Here is a 12,081-nt window from a genome sequence, read left to right on the forward strand (position 1 = left end):
GAATGGCGAAGGGGCAGGGAAGGAGGAATGCTGGATTCACCTAGGATCAGCAGGAGGAAATCCGGGAGCGAGGGGAGTGGGCGAGTGGGAAATGAGAAGCTAACGTGGCCCAGCGCCTAGAGCACGGGTTGGGAGGAGTCGGAAAGACATGGGTTCTAACTCTGGCTCCGCTACTTGGCTGCTGTGCGACCTCGGGCAGGTTCCTGTACCCGAGGCACAGTGGGATGGATACGAGGCGGTGGGTTCGGATCCCGGCTCCGCCACTCGTCGGCTGCGCCGCTCTGGGCACTTCGCTTCTCTGTGCCTCAGTTACCTCATCTGTAAAATGGGGATTAAGACGGCGCGCTCCATGTGGGACATGGATGGGTCCAACCTAATTAGCCTGTATACTAAAGATGGTATTTGTTAAGCGCTCGTTATGTGCCAAGCACTGTTCTAAACGCTACTCAAGATGCAAGGCAATCAGCTTGTCCCACGTGGGGCTCACGGTCGTGATCCCCATTTTCCAGATGAGGTAACTGAGGCACAGAGAAGTGACTTGCCCAAAGTCACGCAACAGACAAGTGGCGGAGCCGGGATTAGAACCCACCACCTTGTATGTATCCCAGTGCTTAGTAAAGGGCCCGGCAAGTAGTGCGATTAACAAATATGTAAAAAAAGCGGGGTCTCTGGATTAAATTCCACTGTGAGCCCCGTGTGGGACAGGGATGCTGTCCAACCTGATTCACTTGTATCTATCCCGGTGCTTAGAACAGTGCTTGACACCCAGTAAGCATTTAAATACAATTATTATACTACTTTCAAATCACTAACTCATCCAAATCCACCTGTCCTTTCTTCTTTCACTCACTCAGTCGAATTTTTATTGAGCGCTTCCTATGTGCAGAGCACTGTACTAAGTGCTTGGGAAGTATAATTCGGCAACGGGTGGAGACCATCCCTGCCCACAGAGGGCTCCCAGTCTAGAAGGGAGGAGACGGACATCAAAATTGGAAGTAGTATCAATTAAAAGATGGTATTTACTGAGCGCCTACCGTATGCAGAGCACCACGCTAAGCGCCCGGGAGAGTACAGTCCAACAGAATGGGCAGACGCGCTCCCGTCCCGTTAACGAGCTTAGGGTCTGGCACCCTCACAGCCCTGGCTTCGCATTCAGCGGAGGAAAACCCGCTCTTTGGGAGGAAAACTGAAAATTTGTTTCTCCGGCGTCAACTGAGAGAGCTCAGAAGAGAAAACTCGTTTCTGTAACACCTTTGGCCACAAGGTGTCACCCCGACCCTTTGGTCTTTATAATAATAATAATAATAATAATAATAATGATAATGCTGGTATTTGTTAAGCGCTTACTGTGGGCCAAACGCTGGGATAAGATACAAGGTCATCGGGTGGTCCCACGTGGGACTCCCAGTCTTCATCCCCATCTTCCGGATGAGGTCACTGAGGCGCAGAGAAGTGAAGTGACTTGCCCAAAGTCACGCAGCTGACAAGTGGCGGAGCCGGGATGAGAGCTGACCCCCAAACCGAGGATGAAAAGGACGAGGACTGGGCTTGACTGGTTTAGTCCACAGAAATCAGTTTATTCTCAAATTGTCCCCGCAGGGATCAAAGGACAATCGCACAGGCAATCGTCCGTATTAATGCCGGATTTGTGAAAGTCCTCGCTCTCTGCACTACCGAGTGCTTAGAACAGTGTTTGGTACAGAGTAAGTGCTTAAAAAAATACCGTTAGAATTTTTATTAATAAGAAGCGCTGGGGAGCGTGCAACAGAGCTTGTGGATAGTACCGAAGGGCGGTTATGCCATCAGTTGTATTTATTGAGTGCGCACCGAGCACTGTTCTAAGCACTTGGGAGAGTAGGAGGAAACAATTGAACGGACGCATTCCCTGACCGCAACGAGTTTACAGTCTCATCCCCAGTGGGTTACTGATTTATCCTATTAAATTAAATTGGGGGAGCTGGATTAAATACCTCTTCTCCCTCCTATTTCGACTCTGAGCCCCACGTGGGACAGGGACGCTGTCCAACTTGATTAACTTGTATCTATCCCAGCGCTTAGAGCAGTGCTTGACACCTAGTAAGCGTTTATAATACTATTTGAACACTAACTCATACAAATCCACCCCATTCATTCATTCAGTCGTATTTATTGAGCGCTTACTGTGTGCAGAGCACGGTACCGATTGCTTGGGAAGTACAATTCAGCAACAGATAGAGGCAATCCCTGCCCACAACGGGCTCACGGTCCAGAACGGGGGAGACAGACGTCAAAACAAGTAAGCAGGCATCAGTAGAGTCATTATAAATAAATAGAATTATAGATATATGCCCGTCATTAATGAAAATAAATAGAATTGTGATTATAAATATGTACATATATATACGCAAGTGCCGTGGGGCAGGGAGGGGGGTTAGAGCAGAGGGAGCGAGTCGGGGCGACGGGGAGGGAAAATAGAAGAAAAGGGAGGCTTATTCTGTCTGTAAAGTAATAATGTTGGTATCTGTTAAGCGCTTACTATGTGCAGAGCACCGTTCTAAGCGCCGGGGGAGATACAGGGTCATCAGGTCGTCCCATGTGAGGCTCACGGTTAATCCTCATTTTACAGATGAGGTAACTGAGGCACAGAGAAGTGAAGTGACTCGCCCTCGGTCACACAGCTGACAAGTGGCAGGGCCGCGAGGCGAACCCATGACCCCTGACTCCGAAGCCCAGGCGTTTTCCACTGAGCCACGCTGTATGTCAGTGTCCGTCTCCCCCGGCTAAATTGTAAGCTCCTTGAGGGCAAGGCTTGTGTCTACTAACTCTGTTGTACTCTCCAAAGCACTTAATACAGTGTGCTGCACACAGTAAGTGCTAAGTAAATTATTATTATGAATAATAATCACTTACTGAGTGATTATAGCGTGCAAAGCACTGTACCAAGCACTTGGGAGAATACACTGTAACGTCAAGCACATTCCCTGCCCCAGATGAGCTCGCGGTCTATAGGGGGAGGCAGACTTTAATATAAATAAATAGATAAGTAAATTACAGATATCGATTGACTGTGCCTTTTCCAAGAAGATCTGGTTTCAAAATCTCATTGGAGTAAGAGGACAGACTTCTCTGGGACAGATTGTTTTGTAAAAACAAACTTGTTGATTCTTTTTTGCAAGTCTCTCGGGTAGAAGGTCTGTCTTGAGGAGAATTGGTTCAGAGCGTGCCGGATATCTGTACAAATAGGATAAATCAGTGGGGATCGGTTCTCTAGTTTGCTTTCGAAAGGGAAGCAAGAAGGGCCCCAGCCTCGAGTCGGGAGATTTGGGTTTTAATCCCGGCTCCACCACTCGCCTGTTTCGAGACTTTGGATAAGTCGCTTCTTTATAGTCTCCGTCAAGTACCTGCTGTGCGTCAAGCACCGCTCTGGTTGCTGGGGTAGATGCCAGTTTATCAGCTTGGACGTGGTCGCTGTCCCACGTGGAGCTTCACAGCCTCAGCTGGGGGGGAAGGGAAGGTGCAATCCCCATTTACAGACGAGGAAACTGAGGCACAGAGCAGCTACGTGATTCGCCCAAGCTCCCACAGCAAGCAGTTGGCAGAGCTGGGATTCGAACCCAGGTTCTCTGACCCCAAGCCTGTGCTCTTTCCATGCTGCTTCTCTACTTCTCTATTCCTCCCTCTGATTCCCGATCTGGAAAACGGGGAATTCAGTGCCTCTTCTCCCTCCCCCTTGGACCGTGAGCCCCGTGTGGGACGGGGACTCTGCCCAGTCTGTGTATATTGTAGCCACCTCGGAGCTGCGTACGGGGTTTTCCACGGAGTAAGCATTCGGGAAAGCACTGTGGCCTCGTGGCCGGAGCCCGGACCTGGGGATCAGAAGGATCCCCCCGCTTGTCTGCCGCGTGACTTCGGGCAAGTCATTCACTGGTTCACTTGTACCGTGCGCAGAGCACTGTACTGTGCGCTTGGAAAGTACAATTCAGCAACCAGTAGAGACAATCCCTGCCCACACCGGACTCACAGCCTAGAAGGGGGGAGACAGACATCGAAACAAGTAACCGGGCATCAGTAGAGTCCTTGGAAATAAATAGAACCGTAGATATAGGCACATCATTAGTATAAATACATAGAATTATAAATACGTACGTGTACGTGTGTGTTGTGGTGGGGGTAAAGGGAGCGACTGAGGGCGATGGGGAGGGGGAGCTGAGGAAAAGGGGGGCTTAGTCTGGGAAGGCCTCCTGGAGGAGGGGAGCTTTAAGTAGGGCTTTGAAGGGGGGAAGGGTGATTGTTTGGCAGATGATGTTGGTATTCGTTAAGCGCTTCCTATGCGCGGAGCGCCGTTCTAAGCGCCGGGGGAGATACGGGGTCATCGGGTCGTCCCGCGGGAGGCTCACGGTCTTCGTCCCCATTTCAGAGAGGAGGTCACCGAGGTACCGAGAAGCGAAGTGACTGGCCCGCGGTCACACAGCCGCCAAGGGGCAGAGCCGGGATTCGAACCCACGGCCTCCGACTCCCAAGCCCGGGCTCTTTCCACTGAGCCACGCTGGCGGATGTGAGGAGGGAGGGCACTCCAGGCCGGCGGTGGGACGTGGGCCGGGGGTCAGCGGCGGGACTGGCGAGAACGACAGTGCGAAGCGCTCAGTACGGTGATCTGCATATAGTAAGCGCTCAATAAATACTATCCAACGAACGAACGAACGAACGAGGACCCGGTGAGGAGTCTAGGGGGGGCAGAGGAGCGGAGCGTGCGGGCTGGGAGGGAGAAGGAGAGAAGGGAGGGGAGGCAGGAGGGGGCCGGGGGATGGACGGCTTGGAAACCTCGCGTGAGGAGTTTTTGCTCCGTACGGAGGTCGATAGGCAACCCCTGTCCATTTTTTGTCACTTCCCCTCTCTGTGCCTCAGTTACCCCGTCTGCAAAGTGGGGATGAAGAGGGCGAGCCCCACGTGGGACAGGGACCGCGTCCAGCCTGCTTAACCGGTCTCCACCCCGGCGCTTAAAACTCGACCCGTAAGAAGCGCTCAACGAATACCGGCGTCATTATCGCTTCCCAAATGCCGCGATTATCATCGCTCTCATCGTTACCGTGGCCGGGGGTTTATCGGCTGACCATCCGGAGAGCCCGCCGGCTCTTTCCGCTGCCAGCTGGGAAGGAGAAACCGTTAAGCCATAGGACGCCGCCGACTCCGCCGCCCTAGAAATTCTTGGAGTTGGCCGCTTTCCCCGGGCCCTCGGCCCAGTCCCCTGTTAAATCGAACTATGAGCGAAATGTGGTCTCCGTCACCGTCGGCTCGCGGCCCGCGTCAGCCCCGTCCAACGATTGCTGGTGACGGGTTCAACGTTGAGACGAGGGGGCAAACCGGCGGTTCTCGAGGGAGGTGACGATCGCGGTAGCCGTTAAATGCTCGCTTCGTGCCGGGCTCCGTACTGAGCGCCGGGGTTGGACGTGATCCGGTCATTCGGTCGTCCGGTCGTTTGGACGCAGTCCCTGTCCCGTGTGGGCTCACGGTCTTAATCCCCAATTTTTCCAGATGAAGGAATAATGACGACGACGACGACGATGGTACTTGTTAAGCGCCCGTGTGTGCCGAGCACTGTTCCAAGCCCCGGGGTAGATGCCACTTGATCAGGTTGGACGCAGTCCCGGGCCCACGTGGGGCTCAAATCTCTTAATCCCCATTTTACAGATGAGGGAACCGAGGCACGGGGAAGTAATAATGATTGCAGTGTTTTTTAAGCGCTTACTAGGGGCCAGGCACTGTACTAAGCGCTGGGGTGGATCCAGAAGCAGCGTGGCTCAGGGGAAAGAGCCCGGGCTTGGGAGTCAGAGATCTTGGGATCGAGTCCCGGCTCTGCCACTAGTCAGCTGTGCGACTGGGGGCAAGTCGCTTCACTTCTCTGTGCCTCAGTTCCCTCATCTGTAAAACGGGGATTAAGACTGTGAGCCTCACGGGGGACAACCTGATTACCCTGGATCTACCCCACAGTGCTTAGAACGGTGCTCTGCACGTAGTAAGCGCATAATAAATACCGACATTATTATTATTATCCAAGCAAATTGGGTTGGACGCAGTCTCGGTCCCATATGGGGCTCACGGACTCAACCCCCGAGGGAAGAAGTGAAGCGACTCGCCCTACGGCACACAGCAGATGTGGCGGAGGCGGGATTAGAACCCAGATCCTTCTGCCTTCCAGGCCCGCGATCTGTCCGCTAGGCCACGCTTGTAGATCTGAAGTTGCAGTAGCATTTATTGAGCACCCGCTGGGTGCGCCGGGAAGAACAAGAGTAGCGGGTGGTGTCTCAGGCCCTGATCTCCAGGAGATTCCGCTCCAGTGGAAGAGGCAGATGTAGGAACACTTCAAAGCAGAGTAATCACAGTCAATTCGTTCAGTCGTATTCATTCGTTCAGTTGTATTTATCGAACGCTTACTGAGTGCAGAGCACTGTACTAAGCGCTTGGGAGGGTACAGAAGGGTAAGCAGGCTCATTCTCTGTCCACCGTGAGCTTACAGTCTAGAAGGGAAGACAGACGTTAATATAAATAAATTACAGATAGGTCCGTAAATGAATGTACAGTCGAGCAATTGGAAAAGAGCACAGGCCTGGGAGTCGTCTCACACCGGCTCTGCCAATTGCTTGCGGCGTGACCTTGGGCAAGTCACTTCAGTTTTCTGTGCCTCCGTTTCTTCAACTTTCAAAATGGGGATTAAATACCTGTTCTTTTTCCGACTTAGACGGGGAGCCCCAGGTGGGACGGGGACTCTCTTCCGTCCCGATTGACTTGTATCTACCCAAGTGCTTAGAACAGTGCTTGGCACATAGTAAGCGCTTGTCGAATACAATAATAACAGTATTAATAGCAAAAACTGTGTATATATTTTAAATCATGTGTATTTATGTATATATATATACATGTATACACATAGCCACACCGAACAGTGCTGGATACATAATAAGCACTTGACAGATACAGTAATAATAATGACAAAAACTATGTATATCTTTTAAATTATTTATACCCCCCCCCCCAAACACACACCAGAGGAAAGGAACCAAGATTTAGAATAGCTGCTCTTTGAAAAACTAAATACTATTAAGCACTAAAGCAAAGGGGCTCTATCAATGAATCAGTGGTAAACTCCTTGTGGGTGGGGGGCGTGTATACCAACTCTTCGCTTAGTACAGTGCTCTGCATACAGTAAGTGCTCAATAAATACCGTTGATTGGTACTTATTGAGCACTTATCATGTGAAAAGCAGTGCATTAAGCGCTCGGGAGAGTACAGTACAATACACCTGGTAGAAAGAATCCCAACCCAAAAGAGCTTACGCAGGGACCGGAGTGATCCGAGAGATCCGGGGGGAGGGATTGAAGCCAGAAACGTCGATCAGATAAATCAGACATCAAAGCTCGTCTCTGCCCGCAGCGTGGCTCAGTGGAAAGAGCACGGGCTTTGGAGTCAGGGCTCATGAGTTCGAATCCCAGCTCTGCCACTTGTCGGCTGTGTGACTGTGGGCAGGTCACTTAACTTCTCTGTGCCTCGGTTCCCTCATCTGTAAAATGGGGATTAAGACTGTGAGCCCACGTGGGACGGCCTGATTCCCCTACGTCTACCCCAGCGCTTAGAACAGTGCTCGGCGCATAGTAAGCGCTTAACAAATACCAACATTATTATTATTATTATCTCTGTTCATCTTTTTGAGATAGAGAAAACCCTCTCCTGGAATGTGGTCTCCATCTTCCTTCTTCCAGAAAAACTCCCTTATTTGGGAAGGTCTCGAGAAGGCAGAGAGCTAGGTTTGAGAGAGGACAGTGGATCTTTTAAGTTAATCTAGCAACGGCCTGCGAAGCTACAAAAGGACTCCTTTTTTTTAATCTAAATAACCGTCCGAAGAATCCCCCAGTTAATAAACAAAAATGGCATTTCTTCATAATATGCACGTTGTTCTCCCTCCTGCTTAGACTGCGAGCCCCGGGGCGGGAACCTGATTAACCCGTGTCTATCCCGGCGCTTAGTACGGAGCTCGGCACCGAGTAAGCACTGAACAAATACCGCAACTTTTAGTTGTTGGGTATCTTAGGCAAGTGGTTATTCATTAGGCCGTCTTGCTCTTGGGGATTCGCTTCAAGGAAGTTGGAGACGTGAGCTATGTCGCCCATTTTTATGACCAACGCTTGCTGGCGAGAAGGGGGCGGAGGTGGGGAAATTCGGTCAAACCTGGAAGCCGATTGGATTAAGTGGCCGGGATCGGGTTTCTCAGGGCCGCTAATAAAGTTTTAGGGAACGCTGGTGCGTTTTGTTTTCGGGCAACGTAACCCCGGCGACTCCACCATCTGCTTCAGAAGAGCAGAACCACCCGTTAACACGCACTTCCCCGGGGGTTCCCGTTTTCCGATCGGGGCACGCGGCCGAGTTGTGTTTCACTAAGCCCCCGCCTTGTACCCGATTTCTGAAAAGCAGTGGGAGCCGTTGGAGCTTTGAGGTCTCTTTCAGTGCAAAAGCTAAGGCTGCTCGGGGGTCGGCAGTGACGCGGCACCAGCAAAACCCCCTAAAATTACATCTCCTCCAAGAGGCCTTCCCTGACTGAACCCTCTGCGTCGACTGATTCACTTGGCCGTGAATCCTTTAGGCGCCTTGAGAGTTATCCCATCCTCGCGGCACTTTATGTAAACATTCCCCTCTAGACTTGCTGTGGTCGGAGGGCACGTTTGCCAACTCTCGTAGCGTACCGTCCCGAGCTTTTAGTACAGTGCTCTGCACACGGTCGGCGCTCAGGAGATACCACTGATTGCTTGGGAAAAACAGATTCTAGAGCATCAAAGATGGCCCCGTCGCAGAGAGGCGGTGTGGCCTAGTGGAAGGAATATTGGCCTGGGAGTCGGGGAGCCCTGGTTCTAATAATAATAATGTTGGTGTTCGTTAAGCGCTTACTATGTGCCGAGCGCTGTTCTAAGCGCTGGGGTAGTTAGAGGGTAATCAGGTTGTCCCACGTGAGGCTCACGGTCTTAATCCCCATTTTACAGATGAGGTAACTGAGGCACGGAGAAGTCAGGTGACTCGCCCAAAGTCACACAGCTGACGGGCGACGGAGCCGGGATGGGCGACGGAGCCGGGATCCGCCGCTTCCCTGCTGTGTGATCTTAAGCAAATGGCCGAAGCCCTCTGGGCCTCCGTCTCCCCATCCGTAAAATGGGGATTCGACACCTGTTCTCCCTCCCTCTTGGACTGTGAGTCCCGTGTGGGACGGGGACCGGGCCTGACCCGAGGACCTTGTGTCAACTCCAGAGCGTAGTACAGTGCTTGGCATGTAGTGAGACCTCAACGATTAGCACACGGGTCGTGGTCATTCCGTCCCTTCCCTCCGTCTCAGAGGGAAAAATCGGGACTGGAAGCCGGTGGGGGCTGTTAGCGATGGAGGAGGAAGTGACAGAGTGGCATTCCGCTCACCGCTTCCTCCCTAAATTTTACCTGTCTTCAGGAGGGCTCTTCAAAGCCTAATCGAAGGCCCATCTCCTCCAAGAGGCCTTCCCTGACTACGTCCTATTTTCCTTCTCTTCGGATCCCTTCCCCTGACTTGCTCCCTTCATCGTCCCCCCCCGCCCGGCCCCACAGCGCCGTCCGGATCCGTAATTTTATTTCTTTATACTTACGGACTGTAAGCCCGTCGCGGGCGAGGTACGTGTCTGTCAACGTCGTTCCGTTGTACTCTCCCAAGGACTTAGTACGGTGCTCTGCACACAGTAAACACTCAATAAATATGATTGACTCGGGGAGTTGGCAGACCGTTTCGAATATCCGTCCTCCTGGCATCCTCCTCTCCTCGTCCAACCGAGGGTCTTCGGTGGGGCTCCCAGCTCCCAGAAGCTGCACGGGATGGAGCCCGGGCTTGGGAGTCAGAAGGACCTGGATTCTAATCCCGGCTCCGACGCGTGTTTGCTGTGCGACTTCTCTTCTCCGGGCCTCGGTTCCCTCGTCTGTCAAATGAGGATCGAAACCGCGAGCCCCGTGTGGGACAGAGACCGTGTCCAACCCGATTTGCTTCCGTCCTCTCCGACGCTTCGGTTCCCTCATCTGTAAAATGGGGCTGAAGACCGGGAGCCCCGTGTGGGACGGGGACTGTGTCCAAACTCGTATCTACCCCAGGGCTTAGAACAGCGTCTGGCACACGGTAAGCACTTAGGTGCCATCATTTGGATTATCATCAGGAAGGCCGTCGACTAGTCGGGGAAGGGAGAAGCCCCCGGGTCAGGGCTGAGGCCGCAGCGGGGGGAGGAGAGGGAGCCCAGCCGAAACGTGTTCAGACGTCCGGTGCCGCCACTTGTCACCTCTGGGCCTCGGTTCCCTCATCTGTGAAATGGGGATTAAGTCCGTGAGCCCCCCGCGGGATAACCTGATTACCTCGTATCTCCTCCGGTGCTTAGAACAGTGCTTGGCACGGTCAGCGCTTAACAGATGCCGTCACTACTATTACTATTATTATTATCCGGTTAAATGAGAGGAGTCCATCGAGGCCGTCGGCTCCCTGTCCCGAGTTCCTCCCCTCTGCCCCCTCTGTGCCCAGGCCCGGTGTCTCCTTGGTCTGGAGCGGGTCTCTGTGCCAACAGGAAGAGCGTGCCCGAGTCGCCGAGGCGGCCGGCGGGCCTGCTCGGCTCGGCCTGGGGCCGTGGATCTCGGGTTCCTGGCCTGAGGAGGAGGAGGAGGAGGAGGAGGAGGAGGGAGGGAAGGACGGAGGACCGGAGAGATCGTCTCCTCCCAGATGCAAGGGGCCCAGCGAGGCTGGGGGGCTATTTTGGGAGCCGGGCCTGGGATCCGATGGCCTTGTTAGGGCAGCGCTGACCTTTCCGTCGGAGGAGGAGGGTTGGGACGGGAGAAGGGGGCGGGGGCTGCGGCCGAGGGAGAGACGGACAGACGCACACTCACCCACGCGCTCACACACACACTCAGACACACACAGGCACACGCAGCGGGGCCGAGACGGGAGCCAGCCGGGTGGCGCAGGCAGCGGCGCCGCTCCGGGGCAGAGCTGAGGTGAACCCGAAGGGGGGTTCCCCCCTTCCCCGGAGAAGGCCGGGGTCCCCTCCGCCCCTCCACCTCCGGACCCCTCGGAGGGGACCCCCGCCCCCCTCCGAGCCGCCGGCCGAGGCCGGAGCCGGGGCGCCCCGGAGACGTCGGAGTCCCGCTCCGGCCCGCCTCGCGCCTCCCCGGCCGGCGGGTCGGAGGTCGGGGCGCCGCAGGCCCGTCTCCCCGGCCCCGGGGCCGGCGGGCGACCCCCGGGGGCGCGGTCCCGACCGGGGACCGGCCGAGGGCTCACCCCTGATCCGCCCTGGAGGGCGGGGAGGTGGCCGGGGGCGACGGGGACGCGGGCGGCGGGCGCTTCGACTTCGACGATGGCGGGGCCTACTGCGGGGGCTGGGAGGCCGGCAAGGCCCACGGCCACGGCTTGTGCACCGGCCCCAAGGGCCAGGGCGAGTACTCGGGCTCCTGGAACTTCGGCTTCGAGGTGGTGGGCATCTACACGTGGCCCAGCGGCAACACCTACGAGGGCTACTGGTGCCAGGGCAAGCGGCACGGGCTTGGCATAGAGACCAAGGGCCGCTGGCTGTACAAGGGGGAGTGGACGCACGGCTTCAAGGGGCGCTACGGGATCCGGCAGAGCTCCAGCAGCGGCGCCAAGTACGAAGGCACTTGGAACAACGGGCTCCAGGATGGCTACGGCACCGAGACCTACGCCGACGGAGGTGAGGCCCCCGCGGGGGAGCGGGGGACGGCGGGGCGCGGGCGGCCGTCCACGGCCATCGATCCCTCCGCCCCCCTCGACCCGTCGATGGTATCCGTCGAGGGCTTACTGCGCGCGGAGCGCCGTACTAAGCGCTCCGCGCGGGTGACCGCGCCCCGCTTGCAGCGTGGCCCGGCCCATAGAGCGCCGGCCCCGGGAGTCGGAGGGTTCCGGGTTCCGGTCCCAGCTCTGCCGCTTGTCTGAAATGCGTGACCTCGGGCGAGTCACTTCACTTCTCTGGGCTTCGGCTACCTCACCTGTAAAATGGGGATGAAGACTGTGAGCTCCATGTGGGACAGGGACTGTGTCCAAACTAGCCTGTT

General features: G+C 55.0%; 1 protein-coding gene across 1 annotated transcript in view; it reads left to right on the forward strand.

Annotated features, from left to right (window-relative positions):
- The first annotated feature begins 10,738 nt into the window (after positions 1-10,738).
- Positions 10,739-12,081, forward strand: part of JPH2 (junctophilin 2) — a 40,517-nt gene continuing 39,174 nt past the window's right edge. The window contains exons 1-3 of the mRNA XM_029070625.1: positions 10,739-10,747; positions 11,049-11,216; positions 11,312-11,720. Coding sequence (XP_028926458.1) covers positions 10,739-10,747; positions 11,049-11,216; positions 11,312-11,720 — 586 coding nt within the window. The remainder of the gene's footprint in view (positions 10,748-11,048; positions 11,217-11,311; positions 11,721-12,081) is intronic.

This window comes from Ornithorhynchus anatinus, chromosome 8 (assembly GCF_004115215.2).
Source record: "Ornithorhynchus anatinus isolate Pmale09 chromosome 8, mOrnAna1.pri.v4, whole genome shotgun sequence".
Taxonomy (NCBI): domain Eukaryota; kingdom Metazoa; phylum Chordata; class Mammalia; order Monotremata; family Ornithorhynchidae; genus Ornithorhynchus; species Ornithorhynchus anatinus.